At 43.0% G+C, this 25,160-nt stretch overlaps 1 protein-coding gene across 5 annotated transcripts in view; it reads right to left on the minus strand.

The window, feature by feature from the left end:
- Positions 1-3,450: 3,450 nt before the first annotated feature.
- PDGFA (platelet derived growth factor subunit A) overlaps positions 3,451-25,160 on the minus strand; it is a 35,028-nt gene continuing 13,318 nt past the window's right edge. Inside the window, exons 5-8 of one of the 5 annotated variants that reach the window (XR_010082504.1) lie at positions 19,652-19,778; positions 17,942-18,024; positions 16,832-16,945; positions 13,510-16,723 (exon numbers count right to left, since the gene is read on the minus strand). Coding sequence is in view for 3 of the 5 variants with exons in the window: in XM_063414034.1 (XP_063270104.1) it covers positions 11,711-11,844; positions 19,652-19,778 (261 nt within the window). In the remaining 2 variants the exon portion in view is untranslated. Of the gene's footprint in view, positions 6,138-11,670; positions 11,845-13,509; positions 16,724-16,831; positions 16,946-17,941; positions 18,025-19,651; positions 19,779-25,160 lie in introns of those variants that run through there. The other 4 variants (XM_063414034.1, XR_010082505.1, XM_063414035.1 and 1 more) reach the window with 4 other exon arrangements.

A 25,160-nucleotide genomic window follows, 5' to 3' on the forward strand; every position in this document is an offset into this window, starting at 1 on the left:
CTCAAAAATCCAAGAAATAGATTTTCCCCTTTTGTACTCCAGTTTTCAAACAAAGCTTTCATCCCAGCTGGGACAGGAACTGTGTGGGATACGGGGCTGATACCATGTGCATTACACACCTCGCCATGGATTTATCACAGAAGGGCTGGCCAGGGCTTTGAAGGCACTGACAGCTCCCAGCTGGCCAGGAACTCACTCGCGTGGCCTCTGCAGCTTCCTAATGGGAACAGGGTGGAAAACCTGGGCTCAAAGGTTGCCCAGAATGACTAAGAGAGGAAAAATCCCTCCTGCCACTCCTGTGCTAATCAAAGGGGTGTGGAGAAGGAGTTTCAATTCCTCACTGCCAAAGAGGAAAATAAGATAAATATGTACATATATAGAAATTACACAGCCGATTCCTGTATTAAGGAAGAAACCATCATGCCATCAAAATCAGCCTTGAAATAATCTTACTTGTGGTGTAAGGAAGCTGAGGCAGATAGCCCAAGCTCCCTTGAAATGTCTTTCAAGCACATCTAATCTGTTTACTCCCGGGTTTTACTGCTGGCGGTGCCTGGGACCTCGCCTCCGAGATTTCCTACAGTTTGTGATCCCAGCAGGTCAAAGTTTCCAGAGGTGGGGAGAAGAGGCAATCCCTTCCCTGCCTGTATGAAAGGTATGTGCCTCGGGGCTACTAATTTAGAACCAATGAATCAGGAATAAGTCACATAAAACCCGTCCAGCAGCGGTGTTTACAGAGCACCTCCTCTGAGCAGACAAAGGCGTGTGTCAACAGGGAAAGTGCCGTGCAGTTTGCGTGGCTCGGCGTATTTAAACAGCTTTTGCAGAGATGTGAACATGTTGCCAGGGAAGCAGGAGCCTGCACGGATAGAGGTGCCCTCCTGCTCTGTACAATGGGAAAATGGAGCTGCCCCTGCACTCCCCGCTTTTTGTTTTCATCTTTTCAGCTTAAAAAAAGGCAGCTCTTCCAGAGGCTGATTAATGGCCCTCCTGCACAAATTGCATTTTGCACATATTTAAAAATCTTGAGCTAGATAACTCTTGACCTAAAATATAGTAAGTTCCTTTTTTTTTCTGATAGTGTCTGACATTTGTGTGTTTTCATGCCTTATTTTTGAAGCAAGTCCTTTCTAGCCTGAAGAACAAAGTGGCCAGGCTGTGGCTCTGGATGTGTGTGTACCCTCTGCACCTGTGTGGCTGCTCTGAGACATCACTAGGCCAGCTCTGGGGCTCACCAACACATCTCAGACCACCAGGAGAGACCTCCCAGCCTGGCACCACCAGGCCCAGGAGATGTGCCCAGCTCCCATTCCCATGGTGTGTGGTCCCTGGGGTGATCAGTGTCACACCCTGCCTGTGAACCCTTCCCCAAATTTTCTCTTCCCCAGAGCTCTGTGTTGTCAGACTAGGTTATATTAAGCCCATTGCTGAAAGGACCAGGGCTGATGGCTCCCATGGGCACATAGCAACTACGCTACAGAACGAGTGAAAAATTCAGGGAACAAGTGGCTCTGTAATCCATCTTACCTACCCGGAATAGATGTATCCATGTACTGATCTCTATAAACACACCCTTTCCTCCATATGGGTGGGTATATATTTATATGCACCAGCCTCAAAATACCAGTAAGTTTTTATTAGCCCCATTTGCAGATGGGGTGATGATGACAGACAAAGTGCTTTGATCCCGCTAGGCTGCTCCTCCTTGGGAGGGGAGAGCTGGAGTCTTCTCTCCCCAGGAGAGGTAAGAGAGGGAGGTGAGTTCTCCCAAAGCCCCAAGGAGCTCCTTGGTGCAGAGATCTTGCTCAGCTCTCACTTGGAATCATGCTGGCAAATAGACATGAAAGTGAAATCGGCATTGTGAGATCGTTATGCAAGAGCGGGCGGATCCCAGAACTCAGCCATTGTTCCAAAGGTTTAATTAACATTATGAAAGCTGATTAAAGGAAAATCTTTAACCTCCAGGGAAATCCCATTTTCCCTCACTTCCCATACTGCTGTAATTTTCACAATGTAAGAAGGAAAGTGTTATTTCAAGGCATGATTCATATCAGCTACAACCTGATCTTTGCCACAGTCCTGTCCCGCATCTGAAATAATCGCCAGCAGTGACACCAGACGGGGACACTTCTGAGACAGCATTTTTCCCCCTTTATCCCATGACCTGAATTGCCATCATAATTTCTAGACTTTGTGTCATCCTGGCATGATGACAAGCGTTCACCCACGCTCCAGAACTAAAAGTTGGTTCACAAGGACAGCGATACCTACCCAGACACAGCATCTCAGATACAAAGTGCGAATGACACGCCGCAGTCCGGCGTGGTCACAGCAGGGGCTGTTTGCTTTGGTCACCACAGCAAATTCCTTTGAAGGCAGGAGAGTGCAGCACCATCTCCAGTGACTCCCATCTAACCTTGAGTGAACCACTTACCCTTTCTGCTCTTTTGGAATTGGGGGCAAAGGCAGTGTTACCTCTCAGGACACTGCAGACTCATGAATATAACCACGTGCTGGAGATGCTTAGGTGGAAATTGCTATTGTAGATTATGTTAGTGGAGAGATTTGCTTTCAGCTGCAGTGGGTCTGTGAGCAAGCACAACCCCCCAGCGTTCAGCTGTGTATGGGTGGCACATTACCTCTCTCCTCTTCCAGGACTATTTTAATTATATGGCATGGCCCATCAGAGACCTAATCCCAGGATCTAATCCTGGAGGCAACAGACAGCTGCCTGTCTGCGCTGTGTACTCAGAGAAGTGCCCTTGGGGCTGCAGTGAGGGTGATGCAGATGATGGGACAGGAGGACAAGCACTCGTCCAACACACAGAGCAGCACCTGCCCAGGGACAGCCCTGGTCAGCCTCTGGCCAGGGCAGCACCAGCTCCTTGACCTCTCTGACGTGTGAGTGGCACTGGACAGACCCCATGGCCCTGGGTCCTCCCCTGGTTAACAAGAATCTGGGTGGATTCTGCATTAACAGACCTCCAAATCTAATTAAGAACACACACGGCTCCAGTCCTTTCCGAGCACCAGGCTTATATAAATACATACACATATAAATACATGGTACAAATACAGCCTCTGGCAGCAGGAACAGTCTCGTACTCAGATCTTCAACAGTTCTTTCCATTTGTAGATCCTGCAGGTCAAAGACATTGCAGAGTTTCAGGAACCATTCTGAAAAGGGGGAAGATTATTTTTTCCCACTATCGTCTACATGTACGTGATGCAAAATCCATTTTAATTATGATACAGCAGGGTCATCCTCACTACTCTGACAATGAAGAACAGGCAGCACTTTTGAGCAAAAAGACATTAGTAAAGCAGAAGCTCTGTTTGTAGGATGAAATTCCTCCTCCAAAAAGCACTAGAGGTAAACCACATTCACACAGTGAATTCAAATTTTCAAAATTCTGACTCAATAAAAGGCAGACAGCTGTGTTTTCTGATAAAAATGTGCCTTTATTTTTTTTAATTTTTCTTTTCATTACCTGGATTCTGTGTTTGCCAGAGCAACAAAAACAAAACATGGTTTCTTTGATACGCGGCAAATCTGAAAACAATCCCGCAAATAGCACAACACAAAAAACTCCCACAAAAAGGGAAAGCTATAAAATTTGAGAGGGCGACGAGGCTTTCAGAAGTGCCAGTTTCCCAGTGCAATGGCTGGAAGGGTGGCCTGGCCTGGCGGCAGTTCAATCATTTTGTAACGAAGGACAAATACTTTCAACATCCTGAGAAAGAGGGCGGGGGGACGGGGGCACGACTCCCTTGCTTTCCCTCCTCCTGCTATTCTTTCTCCTCCCTCCCCCCACCCCTTGGATTTTCAATAGCTCTTTAGTGTTTCCATCAAAGGCTTTTACCATTCATCCTCCCTTCTGGTGCCTGCCTTCCACCTGTCTATCCATCACAGCCCTAACCCAGGTCCCTTTTCTGTCCCCCCTTTGGTATTTTTCACGCGGCGGGATTTGTTTATAAGCTTCTGTATTACCTAAACTGCAGGGGAAGAGGCTGCTGGGAGGAAAGTGAGAAAGCAGGATTAAGGAGGAATAATTCAGCTCCATTGCATTTCCATCTGAACGGTCATAAAATGTGCAAATCCCGTTCCTGGGAATTTCGTGTCAGAGGTCTTCCCTGCCACTGCCCTTCCCGTAGCCCTTCTCTCCTTCCCTCTCATGGAAAAACAAGTGTTGGGAGGGATGACTGTAACTCCACAGACCCCAAAAGCCATGACGTGTGTGCCAGCAGGGAGGAGGCCCATACCAGCACGTGTGCAGGGAGACACTCCAGATGTGGCCATAAACTGCAGACAAGGGGGTGGGAGGCTGCAGGGATTGAATCCAGCAGGACAACAGGAGTGAGCAGGGAAAGGCTGCTTGGTGTGACAGCTCCCAGCACCCCCAGCTAATTAATTAGCCTGGGTAAAATACAAAAATAACCTGTCAGGCTTGTTGGCTCTCTAAGTAAATCGTACAGAAATATGTGATTCAGACCCCAGCAGCTTGAAGAGTTTCTACTCTCTCACTTTTAGCTCATCGCCATCACAAGGCACCAAAATAGGCACAGGCCAGCTTTCCAGACCCCAGAGACCCAGCAACAATCCACCTGCAGCAAACTGAGAGACAGAAGAGGGACCACTGCTCTGTACAGGTCAGTGGAGATTCGTCACTGATCCAAGCAGAAGTCACTGTGACCCCTGGGCTACCTGACCAAACACTCTCAGAAGAGCAAACATTGCTAAAAAAGGAGGTGGCCCTCAACCTGTCCCCAAGCCCACAAACCTTTCCTTGGTGGAATTTCATGTCATATCTGCTGGACCTGGCAACAGCTAGCAGCTATCTTCCACTTACAGACACATCCCAGAGATCACCCAGCAGGTAGCACATGTCAAAATATGTTCCTCTGATTGAAAGTTATTTATTATTTTTAAATAAAATGAGAATAGATTGAATGGGTTGCTCAGCAGCTCAGTTTTTAGTTTGGCAACTTCTTGGACAGTTTGACCATATGTATGACGGCACAAAATAAATTTCACTTGCTTGCAGTAACAATTGGCTATAAATTCAGTCCATCGATGATTTATAGCTCTAGCAGCAGTGGGTTATATGAAATGAGAAGCCCTTTCATCCTCAAACTGCTCTGCAGTCTGGTAGGGATGATGAAAGCCATTGTTCCTAAGGCCAGAGGAGAGCAGGAGTTCATTCAGCTGTGGTAGGAGGAGGTGTGCAAATTGGGTCCAAAGGTGAGAGCAGGCCTGGAGACACAGCAGCCCTTGGCTTCGAAGAGCAGCCACAAAGAAATCCTTAATGATGCTCAGCCGTGCTTTGCAGGCTGGAGGGGAGCAGTATTTCCATCAACTAAATGATCTCAACTCCTTGGCTTCCCTGAGGGCACTGCACCAGGACAGGCTGGGATCGCTCACCGGAGTCACTCTCAGATGTTTGTGTTCCTCCCACCCACCAGCAGCCCCGAATCTGAGCGTGTCTTTGGCACAGCAGGTGGGATCCTTAATCCTGCAGAGGGCCAGCCCCAAGCGAAGATTAGCAGAAGAATCTGTTTTCATTAAAATCCAGCCTGCCATTACCATCCTCTCTGGTGGTTCAATGTGCATGTCCAGCTCCTGTAGCAGCTCTGTTTCTGCAGGGAAAGGGCAGTTCAGCAACCTGCCTCTTCACTTTCTAAGGTCTCTCTTTCTTTTAATCAACAAGTAACTAAGACAGACACACTGTGGAATGTTAAATGCACCTCCTCCTGGAGAATTTTGCCAGCAAGATCAATGGAATTGGGATTTTGCCTTTATTATGTTTCTTTTGACCGTGGAACTGGTTTTCCTCCCAGTGAATTTATTTTTGGTGGAAAAAAAAACCCCACAAAACAACTAAACAGGAAAAGACATACAAATAAACACTAATACGTACAGGAAAAATACAAAACTCAGCACCATGCACTCCCCTCATTATTAGACAAAGGTTGGGAAGGGTTCACAAGTGTAAAACGCTCATGTGAATTATGAGATTACTGCTCAGTTTTCTTTCAAGTCGTGGGCTGGAAACAGATGGTGGCTGTAGCATTTATGACGGCACAACATGTTACTGCAAGCCTAGCCATCTCTCTCTCTCTCCTCTCAAAAAATGCAGCTGCAAAGAAAGTTGTGGAAAATCACATTAATAGTCTCTTCCACCACACAGTTTTCCAGCCCTTCATCCCTGGCCAGCACATGGACAGAGCCATCTTGTATGCCAGCAAGAATGCTCTCCTAATCCCTGTCCTGAATAGTTACCACTGACTGGCTTATTTAACAGCTAGTTAAAATGTGAGGTTTGTTAGCATTGTAAAAAAGCCTCCAGAAAGCAGGTCCTTAAGGTCAGGGCAGATGCCATGTGATCCCAAGGGCTCCCTAAGGGAAACACTCAGAAAGAAGCCATCAGACTGTCTTTTAGCTGTTTATTATTAAAACATTCAGTTCAGGCCAAGCAGGTTGATTTATAAAGAAGCAGAAAGACAGATATAACAATTGCAAAAGCATCTTTGTAACTCAGGAGTCCAAATCTCACTTCCAAGCAAGAGCAGAAACTTTCACAAGGGCAAAGGCCTCTGGATTTTCAGTCAGCCAGCCTTCCAGTGACCACGGGCTTAGAAGGATCTGGGGCCCTGAAGATACAAAGAGCAACTAACTCCATATTTAAATATCTTGCCTGTACACAAGAAAAAATATGTGTGCTTCAGTCCTGGTGGAAATGCCTTGCTGCCTAAAATACATTCATACTTGGACTTGAACCCTTAAGCCCAGCCTGGGGCACAAACCCTGCGCTCTCAAGGCACCACAGAGGGCTGTGCTGACACCAGAGAACTCTTCAAACAGTACAAAACTGTTACCTGTTACCTAGAATTTCTGTGTATTATACAAATATGAAGCAATCCTGTATCACATCGTTTCTGAGAGCATTAACTTTCTAGGATTCCAAAATCAGGATTTTAGAATTACTTCTTTACTTGAGTTAATTAAGACCCTGTCAAATAATAATTTTTCCAGACAAGTGTCACTGGTGTATCGGGGTATCCACGCTGCTATTTTCACTTTGCTGGCCTCACTACCTGGTTGGGAACATCAGCACCAATTTTATGTGTTCATCCTTAGCCACTCCAGCGTGCTCCTGCCATGCTTCCTGCAGCCAGCTACACACAGGGCAGCATTTCTGCCCTCTGGGGTGTACAACAGGGCAACTGAAAGCAAGATAGACTTTTACCATTCCCTTTATCACTTTTCACAGCTAGACCAGGAAGTTGCTACAGAAATTCAATAGTGTACACACTTAAAACTCCAAACAGCCTTTTGCCAGAGATAGACTCTCTCCAGGTGATATGACCATACATATCCACTGCCTATCTGTCATAATTGCAAAAACCCTCAGACCTTTTCTCTAAGATAGACAAGGTACCAGTCCATTTTTCTTTTGGAAACCTCCTGCAGAATTCATTAGTATCCTATGCTACAATGTACTTCCTGTAAGTACTGAAATATAAAGTGTATTAGAAGTTTCCACTTCTGTTTTTATCTTTTCCTGATCTAGCCTGAAAATTCTTTTGAAGTTCCTCAAAGTGTTCTTCATATATACTTGTTTTAGGAAATACCAGATCACTATTGGCAAACTTCTCCTTAATTAAGTAAGATAAAGGAATCAAGATGATATGATCTGCTTTATTTCCCACCTTTTTAAGACATCATGTTTTTCCCCACTTGCCTTTGAAAAGAAACATGCTGAAGAAACTAAGGAAGGGGAAGGCCCAGAGAGGACAAGCTTAGCTCTGGGCTCTCCAGTGCAGCTGAGCTTGCTGGTAGAAAACCACTGGATAGTTAAAGCTTTCCCTCATTCCTATGGAATGGTTTATTGAAAGGTGTCAGACCCTTCTGAAACTCACATCCCTCTGGACAATGCTTGAGAGGAAAAAACTCCACTGCACTGTGTGGGCAGAGTGGGCTCTTCAGGGCCTCAGCTCAGCAAGAACAGATCATGCCTAAATTTAAGCACAAGTAACTTCAAAGAAACATCTCACACGCCTCAAGTTCAGGTTTGCAGTGTCTCCCTTGATGAATCACAACTCAGGGTATGCAGGGAGCTGAGGGGAAACATTTGCACTCCCTAACCCCAGGGAGCCCCCAAACCCATCAGCTACACAGGCACAGCCCAACCACTCTGCAAAGGCCAGCAGGCTCCTCACAACAAACAGATGCAAATGTTGGGCAAGCTCTTCTGAAGCACCTCTAGAAGAAACATACCCCAGAACAGGTAAATTTTGATGTAAAAGCAGTGTTTGGGGCAATCAGTGAAGCACACAAGCTGAGCATTAACCTGCCTGACTCCTACATGGCCTTTTGAAGAGACCACTCCATCTGGGATAAATTGCTTCTGTCACTTCTGCTGGGGAAAACCCCTGGAGTCAAGGGGAATACAGATCTTGGGAAGGTTTTTGAGAGCTTCCTGGCTCCAAGGAGACCTCTGAGAAGAACACTTTACTGTGGGGGAGTTTGGCCAAGAAACGTCCTCACTTCCAAGTGTGTGTGCACAGAGCCCTCACCCACACAGGAATGCTGGAGCATCTCTCCCTCCTCCTCTGGCCCCACACAGACTCCTGCTGCAGCTGAGCAGGGCCCAGAGGTGGAATCTGGCCTCTTGAAACTTCCCTGGTCTTCAGATCAAACCAGCACCACCTTTGTACAGAAAATGCACACAAAGTTTTAAGGTGAAGCATGGCTGGAGTGAAGGGCACTCCCCACCTGAAATATCTGACACCAAAGGTTTGAGTGCTGCTGCCTAGAGATGGAAGGCAGAAGTCACAGTGACATCGTTGGGCCAAAATTAGTCTCTCTTCAGAACCAAGGCAGAGACGTTTTGAAGCCAACAAAGGTTTGTTGAAAGTTACGTAAAAATGAATATAAAGTGGATGTCCAAATCTCTAAGACTGCTGACAAAATTCCAGCTGGGGATGTCCAGCAAGTCTGCAGGGGTCCTTCATACTTCACTGAGGTCTGAAAGTTGGAGTTCATCCCCAAAGGGAGCTGAGGCCACCCAGCACTTCACCCACAGGCCCTCTGTGAACAAAGTCTTTCTTGTGGTCAAAGAGGGGCTATCTTGAATTTATGTCTTACTTCTCCCCTTGTGAGCAAACAAAAAAATTTCTATGAGTAATTCTACCCACTAATTGCCAAGGAAAAGTCTGGTAAGAAATGCTCTGCATTTTTGTCAGGTCAGAGGCTTCCCTAAACAAAGTTGCTGTTTTATGTTTTCTATCAGCACATGCTCACATCCGGGGTCCTCAGTGAATTCCAATGTGGATGAGTCTCTGTGGGAAATTGCTTTTCCCTATTTTCTTGTTCTAAGTGCTCCAGGAAATGAGTCTATTTTTACAACAACACTGAATATGAAAATATAAAACCATTATCTGCTTCATGGCAAGAGTTTCGGGTCAGTTCTCAGGTAACTGTCACCTCCAGAGAAGTCAGTGGAGTTGTATCTGTTCATGCAAGGTAGAGACCTGACCAATTATGTAATTGGTTGATCAGTTACCAGAACACAGAGCTACCCCAGGCCTAAGGAGTGTCTTGTTTTCATGCGTCTCAAAGTTCATCCAAGCCCTGATGCATTGATAAGTGAAGTATTCCAGAATTATGGTCTGTAAAGATGATAATTAACTGCTGAAAGATTTAAGCATGAGCATTCTCTATGAATGTATACTTTGTCAGTGAATGGTCTTTATTAGTAGTACCTCTTCTGGATGCTTTTTACACCTGTCAAATAAACCAGGGGGGGATTTTCAGAAGTGTTTAAAATGCTTTTCTCCTACTTATTTGTGATTGCTTTCAAGAATGAAGACGTTTCAGAATCCCAGGGGATTTCAAGCACTGTGGCTCAACTGCATCTCTGTGTGCTTCTGCTTTTTGCACACCTGATTTAACAGATAGTCTGAATTTCAAAGCTGGACAGTAAACCCAGTTGCCTTCACTATGCAAGGTCAAAGATGGTATATAGAGGCCAAAACAGCAGGTCTGATCTGAAGACGAGTGTGTAACACTTGTTACAAACTTGGCTCCTTATTTCCTGGTTTGAGGGGCTATTCCAGCCTTCACTTGAGAACTTCTTTTCTGTTAAAGCACCCAAGTGAGCCTTTCTTTGTGTGTTTTATCTAAGAACTTGGGAGACATCTGGCATGCACAAGGATCATTTCAAACAGAAGTTCCTGAGCTGCTCAAAACTCACACCAAGTCAGATTTGGTGGCCTGCTAGTAAGTCAAACATAAATGATTTGATTCCTCTCTATGGGAAGAAGTAACCTTGGAAAAATGTGACATGAAATCTTCAAGTGACAGAAATTCTACCATCAGGATGCTCCCAGAATTTCATCCACTGATTATGAGCTAGACCAGGAGTTAGCACTTCCTTACCTTCAGGTTGGGAAAGAGGTATTCATGACTTTCCACCTAATTGGAAAGCTCACCACTCGAGACCAGCATAAAGAAAACAAACCTAGAGACAATATCTAAGGAAAACAGAACCTAACCTATGACTTGTTCTTTGATTTACAACTGCGATTGTGGGCCCCACCTCACAGTCATATGCCATGGTAATAGGCAGCAGTTCAACAAGAACCAGTCCTAACTTTTCACATGTTGTAGTGATTCTGAGCTACTTCAGCACATACTTTAGCCTGATGCAGCAAATAATCAGAATGACTAAAGGGACAGGTGGCATGCCACAAGTGAAAAAAAGAACGATTGAGCCTTTGGTCTTGTTTATTCTACCTTCTAATTTTTTTTTCCCTAAACCAAAAGTTGCCAATTGCTCTCATTAATTTCTCCCATCTCAAATTTGTCTGTTATCACTACAACTGTCAGTTTTCAAACCAAAACAGGTCATCTGAAATGAGCTCACTGGCATTAGCAACCGGGGTCCTGAATCCACCCATGCCAAGAAAACATTTTCCCCCAAAAAAGAACAAATGTGTAATTCAAAATGGCAACCTCTATGGGCACAGGAGTGGCATAGCCCTGTTTTCCTGGTTGTATATACAAGTTGTATATTCACTTCATCTTTGGGGTTGCTTACAAAATATTTCAACACTCTGACAGCACAAAGACCCCCCAGCCCACAACTGGGATCCTGTGTCAGGAAGGCACAACCTAATTAAAAAATAAAGCAACGACTGTTCCATTTGCCTGAGGTCAATGGGATGTTTGTCCAAACCTAGGAGCATGCTCAGGCACCAGTTTGAAGAACAGCAAACACAGGCATCTCTTAAAGTGTTTTTCCATGTTAGGGCCTGGGAAAAAAAATTCAGATTGGGCCTATGATAAAAACAATTCCCCACGGAAATGTTACCCACACCATAAAAGGAAGGAATGACACTGAACTAAAGGAGAATGAAAATTGTCTACCAAATTTTTGTAAATTCCCATAAAATCTGTGTCTTGTTCTACGTGCATAATTTTGACTATCAGTCATGAAAGGCTGACTCCTAAGAGAAGCAGGAAATGACTGGCTCATGATAGGATAAAAGGCTGCATAATTGCATGGGCAGAAAGATGGATTTTCATCAATCACTACATTCTCTGACAATATGGCAGTGGCTTTTGATCATGTATCCGATGCACAGTAATTAGGCAAAATGACTTACCCTCAATCTTTTCAGTATTTAGCTCTAAGGGTGCAAGGATTCATTCCTGGAAAGGGAAGATGGTCGTGTGATTTAGGGCACTGGATGAGCACTCAGATCTGAGTCCTCTCCCTGGTTCTGTCACAGCCTTGCTGTATGACCTTGCACAGGCTTTTCTCCATGCCTCGGTCTCGCCTAAAATGGGATAACAATAGTTCTTTATTTCACAGGAATACAAACCAGCTCAAGGCTGCACCACAGAGATGCTACAGCAAAGAGCAGCACAGAAAAGCTCAGACACGGAATAATGCCTTGCTAATAGAATGCGGGAACACAGACAGTAATTAAATTGAGTAATAAACATAAAACATAGGCTGACTTTTGAAGAATGCAACATTGATAGGCTTTGTACCAGGAATTAAAGGAAATTTAAGTGGGATTCCTATGAGTTGACCTGACTCTGAGATCTGCTAGTAGTACAAACTGTGTATTAGAAACTTCAAGGAAAATTACTTCACTCAAAACCTCTACATGGTGTCTCTTTTACAGCAACCATGATTTCCAGCCCAAGTGAGGGTCAGATAACTATCCAGAACATTTTCAAAGCCACAGGATATGCCTACAAACATGATTTCCTTCGATTTACAGTAAAATATGAGCATGCAAATCTGAGGTAGTTTTGAAACTTCAAAAAAATATTTGAAACTTCCAAATTAAAACATAAATGGGGCCACTGATCCTAATTAAATTATCATATGTCTGGAACAGCTTCAATGCCACTACTCCAGCATCACACCGCTGGTGGAATTGGACAGCGCTTTAGCAAAGGCTCTTCAGTAGTATTTTTCCAAATGCAAGGATGAATCCTCTTCTCTAAAGCACCTGCCTTTCATGCTGGGGGTCAGTTCTGGGCCTGGGGGCCTGGGGGGGAGGATCTCAGGGCATGTGCCTACATAAACCAACTGAGCTCCAGACCAACAGATCAAAGGCTGTTCTGTCAGGCAGGAGGAGGGAAAACAGGTACGAGAGAAAACATCTCAGGAAGGGAAAATCATTTCTGAGAGACAGAAACAAGAGTGATGGGAAAAGTCAGGCAGAGAATAGCTGGAAAACAGGCCACAGAAAGGCAACGTGGACCTGAGGAGGACAGGCAAGAGAACCTCCTAAGTGGAATGCTGAAGCCCATTGAAAGGAGGGGGCTGTTTCAAGCAAGAGTAAAAAGCCTAAAACCAAAGTGCTGGAGCTACCTGGGAACCTGGGAGGGCAGTCACTGTACACTGCTCAACAAAGCAGGTGCCAGGCAGGACAGAGGACAGGAGAGAAGGAAAGCAAACTAGCACACAATCCTTGGTTTCACTCAACACAAGTAACTGAGGGACACGTCTGGGAAGATGAAGCACTGAATTAAATGCAATTAATTGACTAAAGAATCAGTGACCATGCACCATATTGCAATGCTGAGACTGGGTTTGGGCAGTCCTCTCTGGATGTCTTTTCTGATCAGACAAGACCTCAGAAAAAGATACTATCAGACCAAGTTCTTGATCCCTGGACAGAGGAAATGAGTGCAGAATGTAAAACAGAAAAACTTTGCATCCCCAAACTGCCGCCTACAGTGTGGAAGGACAAAACCAACAAGGTGTTAAAGCATTGCATGGAAGTGCAACTTCTGACAACCACTGTCCTTGGCTCCACTGAGCCCCCTACTCACCCCCCACCCCACAAATAACAGAGCTGTCCATCAGATATCTTGTGGCTCCAACTGCTCACGCCCTTCCCTGTAACACTCCAAATGCAGCACATCAGAAATCCAGAGGGAGTCCACCTCCAGCAGCCAGCAGAAGAAGATATGACACGGCATTCACGAATGCACAGAGAACTGTTTAATTTACAGCCACAATGGTGAAACAAACCATTTCAGAGCTTGGACATTCAAAGTTAAGTCTGACACTCATTCTTATATTCACTTATTGTGCTTAAGTATTAGAGAACACAGGATTACACTGACCATACACGACAACCTGAGATCCCTGCGGGACCGAGGGGTGGAAGGGATGGGCAAGAACGAGGGACCAGCCCCTCAAGTGGTGTAAGCTGGTACAGCTCCATCGCAGGCAACGGAGTGATGGTGATTTACACCAGCTGAGGATATGGCCCTTGAGATGTCCAACTTAACTTTGAATTAGTGACTCCTGTGTCACAACCTTTAGTGTCACCGTTCCCTCTGGTTGTATCTGCCACTCTGAAGGAGGACTAATCCCACCACAGCCCGAGGCTAGCGGGTGGGAGCTCAGCTGGACTACAGAAAGTGATGCTCATGTCGTGACACTGCTCCTCACAATTTAACAGCCATGGACTGCATCCTCATCTGATGTAAATTAGCTTGGGGGCAGCTGAAGTCAGAAATATTTGCCAATTTATAGTAGCTGAGAACATAGCCCTGAGATTTTTGTGTTTTCTGCCGCATGCTGTATGAACACTGTGCTTGACAACAAAGACTCGTGTGCGTTTCACTCCTCGTAACAAAATTAACTCAAGACTACCAGTCTCAAACAAACAGCTTTGGAAAAATCCCCATTCAGTCTTCACTCTCTCCTGGTGTGCTGAATTTGGCATTACACGTTTATTTGCTGGCACCAACAAAACCTCTCGGTTTGCTTTGTTTTCAAGGCTTTGCCACGAGGCCAGACTCCCTCGTGATGTAAATCAGAGCTCCAGGACACCCAGGGGAGTCACTCCCAAGGAGTTGGCCCACAAACCCAAACACAACCTTCTCATGCCAGTCCAACCACAGGACTCTTTCCAAGAGTTGTTTTGCAAACTATTCCACTTAAGTGACTTTGACATCCTTTCATACCTGCACAGTGTCTGAGTGGGTCACGTAATGCTTTTCATCTACATGATTTTAATGGATATATGTTTGGTTTTTTTCTTTCATTAGATATCTTTCAGACAAAAAAAAAAAAATAAAAGAGGAACGGAGCAACATTATTGGCATCCCACTGAAACATAAATATATAAATTACATTTTATACACTTTTTTAAACGCAGACACATACATTCATGTGCATAACATTGTGAACAGTACACTTAGTGGAAAACAAGCACAGACAATCTTAGTTAAATGTATTTCCAGTTTTGGTGCTCAACAAATACACTGGGAAAATGATCACAAAATAGAACGGTGACTAACTCTATCTCTGCATTAGCATCTGAAGCCAATAATGCCTGTTAGCTAACATTGCTTTGTTTGGTTGAATTTGGACATAGCTACAGGAACAGGAGGGGAATGTTTGAACTATATTTAGAGAAATGGAAAGGTTAAAAATCTTGCTCTCTTTTGTTATTTTAAGGTTCTGCAGTTCATTCACATTTGAAGATATTTTTATTTGAGTGGAAACACTATCCTCAAGACAAAATTTTTGTTGTTCCAAACTAAGAAAACTCTTTCATCTCTTTGTAGATGTTTCACAAATAAAAGAATCCAGTAGTTCATTTTACATATCCAATGTAATAATCCAAATAAAACAAAGGCTACATAATCCAAACTACTGGGGTGGGGCAGTGATTTTGGCCAAGTGAGTAGCCATGTCATATCTGGCACAGCCCTAAATTTCCAAAGCAGTACAGAAGGATTTATCCATGTGGCTCCCACTGCAATCTGTGGGGAATTGAACATTTAATCCTTTGGCACTTTGAAAATACAGGAGCTGGTGCCAGAGTATTTTATCTGCCCTGCTATAGTTAAAATAGATTTTGATGTTATTTGGGCTATTCTACTACAAAAATATGACCACAAAATGCTTTTTTTTTCTTTTTTCTTTTTTTTTTTTTTGGTTCAAGAAAACATAGCAGGCTTTCTCAGGTATATAAAACTGTTAATTTTTAGATAAAAATACAAACTTCACCTTTACAAAAACACATATTTCTGTTGAATACACATAAAGCATAACATTTTACCAAAAATAAAGAATTTTAGGTTTTGTTCAAATATTTGCAGCAAAGGTAGTTCCCATGCCACCATGACATTATACAATGCAGATACAAGAATTTGTACATTTCACACAGCTCCAACATGTGAAATAAAAGTATCTGTATACTGGTAAGAATGACAATTGCTAACACAATATCACTAGTAGGCAACTGGCATAAGTCTTAAAGAAAAAAAAAAGGATTTTTGCATGGATATCCTATGATTTGTTTACGCACATCTCTCTTTTTTTTCTCTTTTTTCTTTTATGCTTTAAATTACAGGGGAGGTTGGGGAACATAAACCAAGAAACGTCTAGAAAATTATGCATAGGTATACCATTTTTATTTTAATACATCTCATTAGTTTGCATCCCACTAGGAGAAATACCATAATACCATTTTGTGTTCTGCTTATTGTTATACCAGTCTTTTATATGTGTTATTGGCAAATGTAGTCCAAGAGATAATAAAAAGCTAGGCAAAGAGTAAAAAGAAAACTTAATAATCACTTTATGGTGTAAAAAAAAAAATCCACTTAAGGCTCCCCAGAAGGTTTTTTTGTATAGACTTTTAAAACACCACCAAGCAAAGATGTATTGTTCTATAGTGTTTGCGTGGCATTTGATCATTTCATACATTCCTGCTTTTTTTGTGCCTGAAGTCCACCAGTGTCCATCCATCTTCATCAAGAACGCAGGCACATTTCTTGACGTAAAGCACCGTTGACTGCTCTGACAGAAATCCACTATTCACTTAGATTTTTGTCATGTTTTTGAGTACTTTTGGTATCCTCCATTCATTCAACTGTCTTTTTTTCTTTTCTGTTTTTCTTTCTTTCGTTTTTTTTTTTTCTTTTTTGGACAGGGAAGCTTCCTATTGTTTCACAGAGTGCTACAATACTTGCTTTGATGTCACATTAAACAAATGTACATTGTCTCTTTGTTCTCATTAAGTGTTCTTTTGAGCCAGTTTTTTCACACAGGAGAACAAATAAAGTATACAGTCAATAAGCACCATACATAGTAGGTTCAGGAATGTAACAAACCATGTACATCCATGTCCCAGAGAGAAGTTTTTTTTCTAGCTTATTTTCACCTTACATCTGCAGGAGAGAAAAAAGATACAATAACTCTATGATTAGAATCAAAGGTCCTGTCTTTGAAGTAGATGACTTAAAAAAAAAAACTGTTCTGCATGAAGAGTCACTAACCTGGGACAAGAAGTTCTAAATGCTGTTTTGATTGAGTTTACATGCTCACTTTTAAAGTTGAATTTTAGAAAATCTTTGCTTCTATCATACTACTCCCAATAAATACCTGTTAATCTGAAACAGGATATCAAGTTTAGCATTCTTTAGAAATGATACATTGGTATAAATGAAAACTGCCACTGGGAGTTCATGTGCAAAAACAGGTGCTTGAAATTAAATTCACCATCATCCAGGCGTTAGGCACAGACACTGCAAAATCCAAATCATTCCCACTCCAAATACCAGAATCAATTGCAAGTGCTGCAGTTTACATACTTTCAAGTCATTAAGAAATGGAAATTCCATATTTAATTTGGAATGTGTGTCGCCATCATCATACATTGCTAATATGTTGGCCAAAGGATTTCAGTCATTTTTGCACTGAGAGGGTGTTAGTTTTTCACTACACTGAAAAACTCATGAATTTTGATGACTGACTATCATCATCCTACTGAGACTGAACAGACCAAAAATAAAGATCTTAATTTTCTGGTGTAAGTAACACGGGACTCTGCAACACAAAATAAAAATATATTTCTTAGCACCTTTCTGGTCAAGTAAGCAGATTATCAGATTGTGTCAGGTGCGTGTGCAATCAACCCCAGTTCATGCCAGAACATGGATTTGATGGTCACACAAATAATAATATTTGCTGTATGTACACTCAATGTTTCACAGCCAAGGACTGGCAACACAATGATTTGTAACCTGGCAATTCATTCATGCATTATCACGTGATGCTTTCACCTCAGAAATCAATAATAATGAAACACAAGCAGAGGCAATGGAACTCGAGATTTCAGAAGCTGAAGTATTAGCACCCTCCAATAAAAAAGAAATAAAAAAGGCAAGAAAAGGAAGTAGCTCAAGAATGTAAGATGCTGATGGTGATGTGGAGCTTAAAGGGAAAATACCAGCAGGTAGAATTATCAAAGCCAATCAAATCTAATCTCTTTGCAGCCTTGAGGTAGCAAGTGTCAAGATTTTGAACAGTGATTAAGTTGAAGTGATGATATTTGATTAAGTTTTCCAGTACTTGTGCTATTAGGGTGTTCAGCATATAGGTCCTACCTGAATATCAAATAGTTCCAGTAGGTTTTATGTTGGTTTTAACTTTTTTCGTTTCCGTTTTTTACCTGATTCCCTAGGCCTTCCTGTTAACATAAGGGCAGGGCTGGTGAAAAGCCCTAAGGTAATGCATTTCGTGTAACACTGAAGTCATAAACACTCAAACCATTTACATTTCAAAGAAATCTCATTATCCCTTGCATTAAAGTAATAACTTTATAACGTCTGATTTGACATTGAGTTTACAAAGTAATTACACAAATGTAAAGAAATAATAAACGAAGTTGGCATTGCACACGTCATTCCCAGGATCCATCTATAATTCCTGTTACCATGCAGTACTCAACATTTGCCTTCAGCTCTGGAGTTGAGCTATTTTCAGCTCACCATCCACTTGCTGGGTGCAAGTTTTGTTCCTATCAGCAATTAAATCCTAGAAATATGTATTTTTCCATGATAATTCTTCCCCATTTTTTTACACATATCAAAACAAAAAATTTTGATCTTAAAATCATAGCTGCTTTGTCTATGGCATTTAAAGACAATTTGGAAAACTGAAATTGATCTAATGAAACTTTTTTCCCAAACGTAGAAAATGTTAAACCCACATTAAAAATACACACTTTATATGTAGTTTTGTCTAATAACTCCACCTAGTTTCAGCTAAACACTCAGCTCAGGTTATAAATTGATGTCCAGTGAAGTTGCAGCAGAGGTCTAACTCTGCTTTTATAGAAATTCTAATTCCTCTGCTCTGTCCATAGCAACTGAAGTTTACATTTGCTTGGACCAGGTTTATGTCTCCATGCTGGATGGAGCCAGTACAGACAACTTTTCCTCATCCAGCCACCTACAAAATCTGTCACCTTTGGGCAGCTTTCCTCCTATGTTTACCTGCTCTCCACTGACTCTTTAATTTTGGGCTGGTTCAACTGCACCCTTAAATTCCCTGCAGAGGTGCAAAACAAACTTTTGAGGCTGTCTGCAACCAGTATCAGGAGAAAGGGAAATGTCCTTTTTACTATAGTGGGTTTCCTGAGTAAGTGTGTCATGCTCTGCATGGATTGCACTGTAGTAAGTAGATCAGAGCCAATGATTTTAGATTAATTCAGAATGATTTTATGAAAGCCAGATTGAAAGTAATTTTTCCCCATAAATCCTTCCCCATTGTAACTCAAAGGTTGTCTTGACAAGGCAAATTTAGGTTTAATGTGACAACTGACAAATTCTTGACTATACATACATACGGAAACAACAGGAATGAGCAATGTTGTTTCCAAACTAACTCCTTAGCCTTGAATCCTGAATTTATTCCTAAGTGCTTTGCATTAATTTCATTCATATTTTCCCCAAGGTCAAGTAAATCTCAGTGTTAGCCCTGTCTCCATAAAGTCTAAAGAAATTAGGCAACAGCGTTCACCCACGAGCTGCAACACGACAACCTTTAACTTAGTGAAGCAAGACCTGAACACTACTGGGCATGTACATTTATTTAAAGGCCAATCTAATGAGAACTGATACACTTTAAATTTGAAATCCAAACTCCTTATACAGCACAGACTGGCCCTCATTTGGCATCTTCAACACAGAGAAGGAGCTGGGAGCTTCTCTACACAGTTCACTGTAAGCAACGTTTGCTTTACGTTCTTTACTAATATAAAAATAAGGTCCATATGAAATCAGCATTAATGCAAAAATAAAAGGAAAACATACCAGTTTCTTCTTCTCTATAATCTGAATTAGTATTTGATGATGTACAGGTGCATTCCATATGCTCTTCTAATCTCACCAGAACTTCTTTTAATTTTGGCTTTTTTCTAACATACTCCACTTTTGCCACCTATAAAATACGATGAGGTATGTACAGAGACACATCAACATGGTTACAGTTCAGAACTGAAGACAGATAACTCTATACCTCTATTTTTAATGTAGCCAAACCCATACAAAATGTTAGCATACTAATCATCTTTTATCTTAATTGTGCATCGTGTAACTATTTATTGCACAGACTATTTGTTTATTCAAGTTCGGTAGTCTGAAACTATTTTCCCCCAAGAGATAAAACAATTTCCCATTCATTTTGGTTTGATGTTTTAAGCAACCCAGTTTCCACATGTAACACAATAAACTTCTATACATATTCAAATCAGTGGTTGTTCTTGTAAACTGCCACTCTTAGCACAATGTTCTGTAAGTGTTGTTAAAGGCTAACATTTGTGAAGGCATTGGATTGGTGTGCAATACATTTTATTATTTACAAATTGGTGTCTCCAGAGCCCTCTGAATGTGAACTGCTCAACCCTACACAACCAGGATCTGAACATCACCTTAGAAAGCAGCTTCATTCCTACTCCCTGCAATAACCTGGGGCTTGGTCACAAGAGCTCTCAAGCTCAGTGTTTAGGTCCAAGGGAACCACCACTCCTGAACTGGGTCCAGCCTTTGGCTTTATTGTGGAAAGCTGGCAGACAGAGTATTTCTCCCCAGTCCTTCCAACTGTTCACAGCTTCATTGCTCTACTCACAGCATCCTTAAAATAAGGAAGCCTGGAGGGCAAGTTGAGGTTGGAGGAAGGATCCTGCTGGAGCAGCTCTGGCTACATGCAGATCTCTCATCTGAAGGAAACCAAGGCAGAACAGAAGGATGCTGAGGTGGGGGATACTGAACACGAGGACATCCTGACCCACAGGCTGGCAGCCAGCAGAGGAGGAGTGGCAGAGAGGGCAGGGCACTGATGTTCTGGGGTGCTGAAACAGCTCGTGGGATGCTGGGCACTGACTTGTGCTAAGTGTAGGGGGCATGATGGTCAGGGCCATGCAAGGGAATATGGTCTAATGTGGGCAAGGAGAGCACCAGGGAGTTTGTAAAGGGTCCAGTGTTTAGTTCTCAACTGTGTTGAACACTGCAGAATGGGTGGTGATCATTTGCTTGAAATGGAAACCACTGCAATTAAATCATGGCTTCTCAGACCTACTCATCTGACAAAAGGGCACTGCACTGTGGCTGTCCCAGCAAACAAGAAGACTGCAAATCACAGGGATGCAGTATAAATAAGAGAGATGAGGGAGCTGAAGGACAGGGGAAGGTGGTTGTCTCTACAAAGTTACATGACAAAGCCATAAAGGCTGGTCCAACCAAAAGCTCCAGTCACTACCAAATAAAGCATCCACAATGACACTCCCAGCCATGGTTTCCTTGTGTGTTTGGTGGGGATTCAATGCCCCAAGTCAATCTTCACACTGTGAAAATCAGACCTTGCCCTTTCCAAACTGGAACAACAGTGTCACAAAATGAGAGTGGCGGCTGGAAAAACCCACTCCAGTCCCAGTTCCCAGAAACACTCTTCTGGCTCTGGGGTCACAACTATCAAGGGCCTCTGAACGCCAGTGAGAGAAGCTAGAGCAAAATCCTGGCCTTTCTTAAGCAAATGGGAGATCTCCCTGAGCTTTCACAGAGCAAGGAGTTCAGATCCATGTTTTAGCCACCACCCCTTGTGTCAACAGGATCTGGAGATGATTTTCACTTCACCCAGCAAACAAAAGTTACAAAGACAGATGCAATAACTAAAGTATCCACATTAAAAGGTATCTTCTGAAGCTGTCAGATCTCCATGTAAACAGATTAAGAGCTGGCCATGACACACCAGAACACTTTATCTGAAAGACTAACTATGGGTCGAAGCAGTATGTTTCAAAATTTCCTATCAGAACCCAACTCCATCAAGCCTTTGAACACAATGATTTGAAAATGTATGGTACAACTGAGTCATCTGGCATCAAAGGATGACTAATCCTTAAAATTTATGAAAACAAACAGTAATTAAGACACCTCCATCATCAGAGACAAAGAAAGGGACCCAGCAATCACAAAACAGCTCTTAGATCTTGCCACGCTTATTACAGCTGTTAGAATAAACCAGTCTCATTGAAAATTACATGCAACAAAAATAAACTGTAATCAAGCTTTTAAAAGCCTGTCCTTGTTTCGCTTGGTTTTACAAACTGGAAGATATATGCAGTTCCTGTGGCTATTTGGTATTAAACAAGAGTTAAAAAACACAGAAACAGTAATACTTTGCAGAGGATCATAAGGAATTTATGCAGCAATTTAAAGCTGGCTTTTAGTATTGTAGCTAAAACACAATCCAGCACACGTTCCAGTGCCCTACTTCACGCTACACAAGTTAAAGGAACGTTGTTTTGTAGATGTTGCAAATCCTGGAAGTGAAGCAGCACAAACCAGACAGGCTGCTGTGCCTGTGTCACCTGTTAACACCTCCTGCCACACACAGTGCTGATCTACAATGATGAAGGCTGCAGGTCACATTTTAAATAGGTGTAAACAGGGGTAGCTGTGCCAACAGCATGGGGTTTGGCCTTGTGTACAAATGTTTTTTTCTTCTTTGTATTCTTCTCCCTGGTGTTTATATTGTACAGTTTCTCAAATGGATTACACAGAACGCTTGAGGTGGTCAGTCCTCAACAAATCAACAAGCTCCTTTTACTTGTCTCTAACGCAACAAAAATAAAAACCCTCAAAACCTCCAGATCCAGAAAATACCACTATATAAAAACACTTTGAGAGCAAGACAGTGAAATAACTGACTAGCTTCTCCAATGGTATATAATCAGTGGCACCATACTTGCTTCAGTGTAAATTCTAGGTCTACATCCAGTCTGGTGGCTAAGAAAAAATGAAAATAAAATCTGATAAAAATATGTGGCCTAATGGAAACATCATGGAAACATTTTTTTTTAGAGACTCTCCAGGAGAAGTGAAATCAGGGATTACTAGCAGGGGAAAAAAATAAGACTGTAATCAGAAATGTCCAAAACACCTCCAATATGAAGCTAAAATTTATCATGGGCAGGAGCTCACAAGAGAAGTGTCAGCACAGAAAGTTCCTCTTAACATCAGAACTCATGTGGCTGATGCCTCAATACTGGATGGAAACAAGGCCAAAAAGCAACTGAATGAGGATACTTCTTCATTGCTTCCATACTAAAGTAACTGCATGCTGATACAACGGAGGGAAAATCTGTCTGTGAGGAAGATGTGAGTCAACAGGGACTAAAGGACTGGGGAGCACCAGGGATCCTGCAGGGCCTGGCAAGTCCCTGCTGCAGGGACAGGAGGGCAGGAATGTGGGGTCTCTGTGTCCCTGGGCAGAGCAGCCAGACCCTGCTCTCCACCAGGCTGACAGGGCTCGCCCTGCTCCGAGGGCACCTCGCTGCTGTTCCGCCTTCACCTCTGTCTGGGTTTCCTTTGTTTCTCCCATTCCTAAAGTGACCTTTGATACCTGCTCCTGCCTGCCAGTCCCACCAAGTGCTGGCTGCAATTGCAGTTAAGGCACAGCTCAATCCAAGTGCTGCTCGTCCCAATGGCAGAGCAAAAAGGTTCTTAAACCTGCAAACGTGGCATACAGGCATTTCACCTGCACGTCCCACGTGCTCTGCAAGGCCTTTTCAACCCGCTCTGAGGATGGGTAGCTCTGCTGAACAGCTTGTCCTGAACTCCAGCATTTTTTTTTTCAACCTCTGAACAACTCCCCAGTGACAGTTGAGGAGCTGCTCCTGCATTTCCTTCTGTCCAGCTCCTTTTCTCTGCACCTCACCCTCATATTAATGTACTCTAAGAATATATCAGGTTAAGACTCCCCAGATCAGCTCAACATTGAATATGCAGAAATGGCTGAAGCTGGCAGGGATACTGCTCAAGGCCAACCTGAGGCAAAGCTGAGGTTGATGGAGTCATTTAGCTCTGTTTCTTAATTTGCATATGAGCACTGCTGCAACAATCATACTGTTCAGCTTGGCTATTTAAAATTAATAGTATAGGCAGGATTTGCTCCACAGTATTAATTATTTTCTGATTCTGTGACCAAACCCACCAAGAACACAACCAAGCTCAAAAAGCCTCTCGGGAAGACTCCTGCTCAGAACCCCAAAAATAAATTATGTCTGGTACTTGGTAAATACTTGAACTCACTGGACAGAAGCAACAGGATCTGCAGATATTACTGAAATGCTTTTGTACAAAGAGGAGAAAATCTCTCTGTAACAGACACCAACACCCCTAACTCGCCCATCCTTGTCACCATTGCTCTATAAGGAGAGAAACAGAATCCCAACCAGCCTCTTTATCTCAGTCCAAGTTCTGCAGGGCTGTGCAGATACAGTTTGCTGAGCAGAGATGTCTGTAGGGCCATGTGCTCTCATGGGCTCACTGTCACTGTGCAGGCAAACCCACCCTGCACTAATAAAACCCAACCCATGAAAGGGAAACCTTACAAGACCCATTTCAGGGAAGTTGTTCCACCAACCCCCCTGGCTTGGGGCCTCCCAACAGCTCCAATTCCACATTGATGGTATTTCACTGATGAGAGCTCAGTGAAGACGAAGAAAGGACATCCCCAAACCCTCCAGCCTTGAATCATGTCCCAGGAATGAAATGCCCCAGCACAAGCACCTCCACTGCTCCTCCCACACTGCCCCAGCCGTCTCTTAACCTTGACTACAGTGGCCCTCAGTGAGACAAAGAAAACACCCTTTGCTTTCGCCTGTTGGATGATGCAAACCCACTCGCTGACCTTTCTGGATGAACATTTTTCTAGTGTGAATGGGCCAGCTATGATCTCACTACCTTGTCAATGAGGAGGAAGCGGGGAAAGCCTTTTCAATGTTCCATCAAAAGAGAGCCTTTATGCAGTCTGACATCAGGGGAAAACACGAGCCGGCTTTCCAACTGCCCTGCAGAGCAGCTGAGAAGGCTCTCCAAAACCGCTCCCACCTTTCCAGGGACCCTCGCTCCGAGCCAGCTACTTAATGGCATGAGCAGACATTCAGCTCTAAACTTAGGATTGGCAAAAGGCTCACAAAACCATCAATTACATCAAAGCTACAAGGGGATCTGACTCTGGAGGGCATAAATATGGATTCTGTTCTAAGAGTTCTGGTGTGACAGTGGGGTCAGCCTACAACCTTTACAATGAACATCCTGTTCCTGCTTGACCTCTTGTCCTTTTTTTCCCCTGCTACTTAATGACTGTTTGGAGCAGTCTTGGAGCTTGGAAAAAAAAAAATGCCCTCCAAAGCTGGCTGACGTATATTGATATTGCTGGTGACAATATATTTACACAGCCACGAAAAGCAGCTGCTCAGCTGAGCCTACTTTTAGCTTGTGCCCTACTAAAATGAATGCAAATCTAAAAGCACTACAA

This window comes from Prinia subflava, chromosome 17, assembly GCF_021018805.1.
Source record: "Prinia subflava isolate CZ2003 ecotype Zambia chromosome 17, Cam_Psub_1.2, whole genome shotgun sequence".
Classification (NCBI taxonomy): Eukaryota; Metazoa; Chordata; class Aves; order Passeriformes; family Cisticolidae; genus Prinia; species Prinia subflava.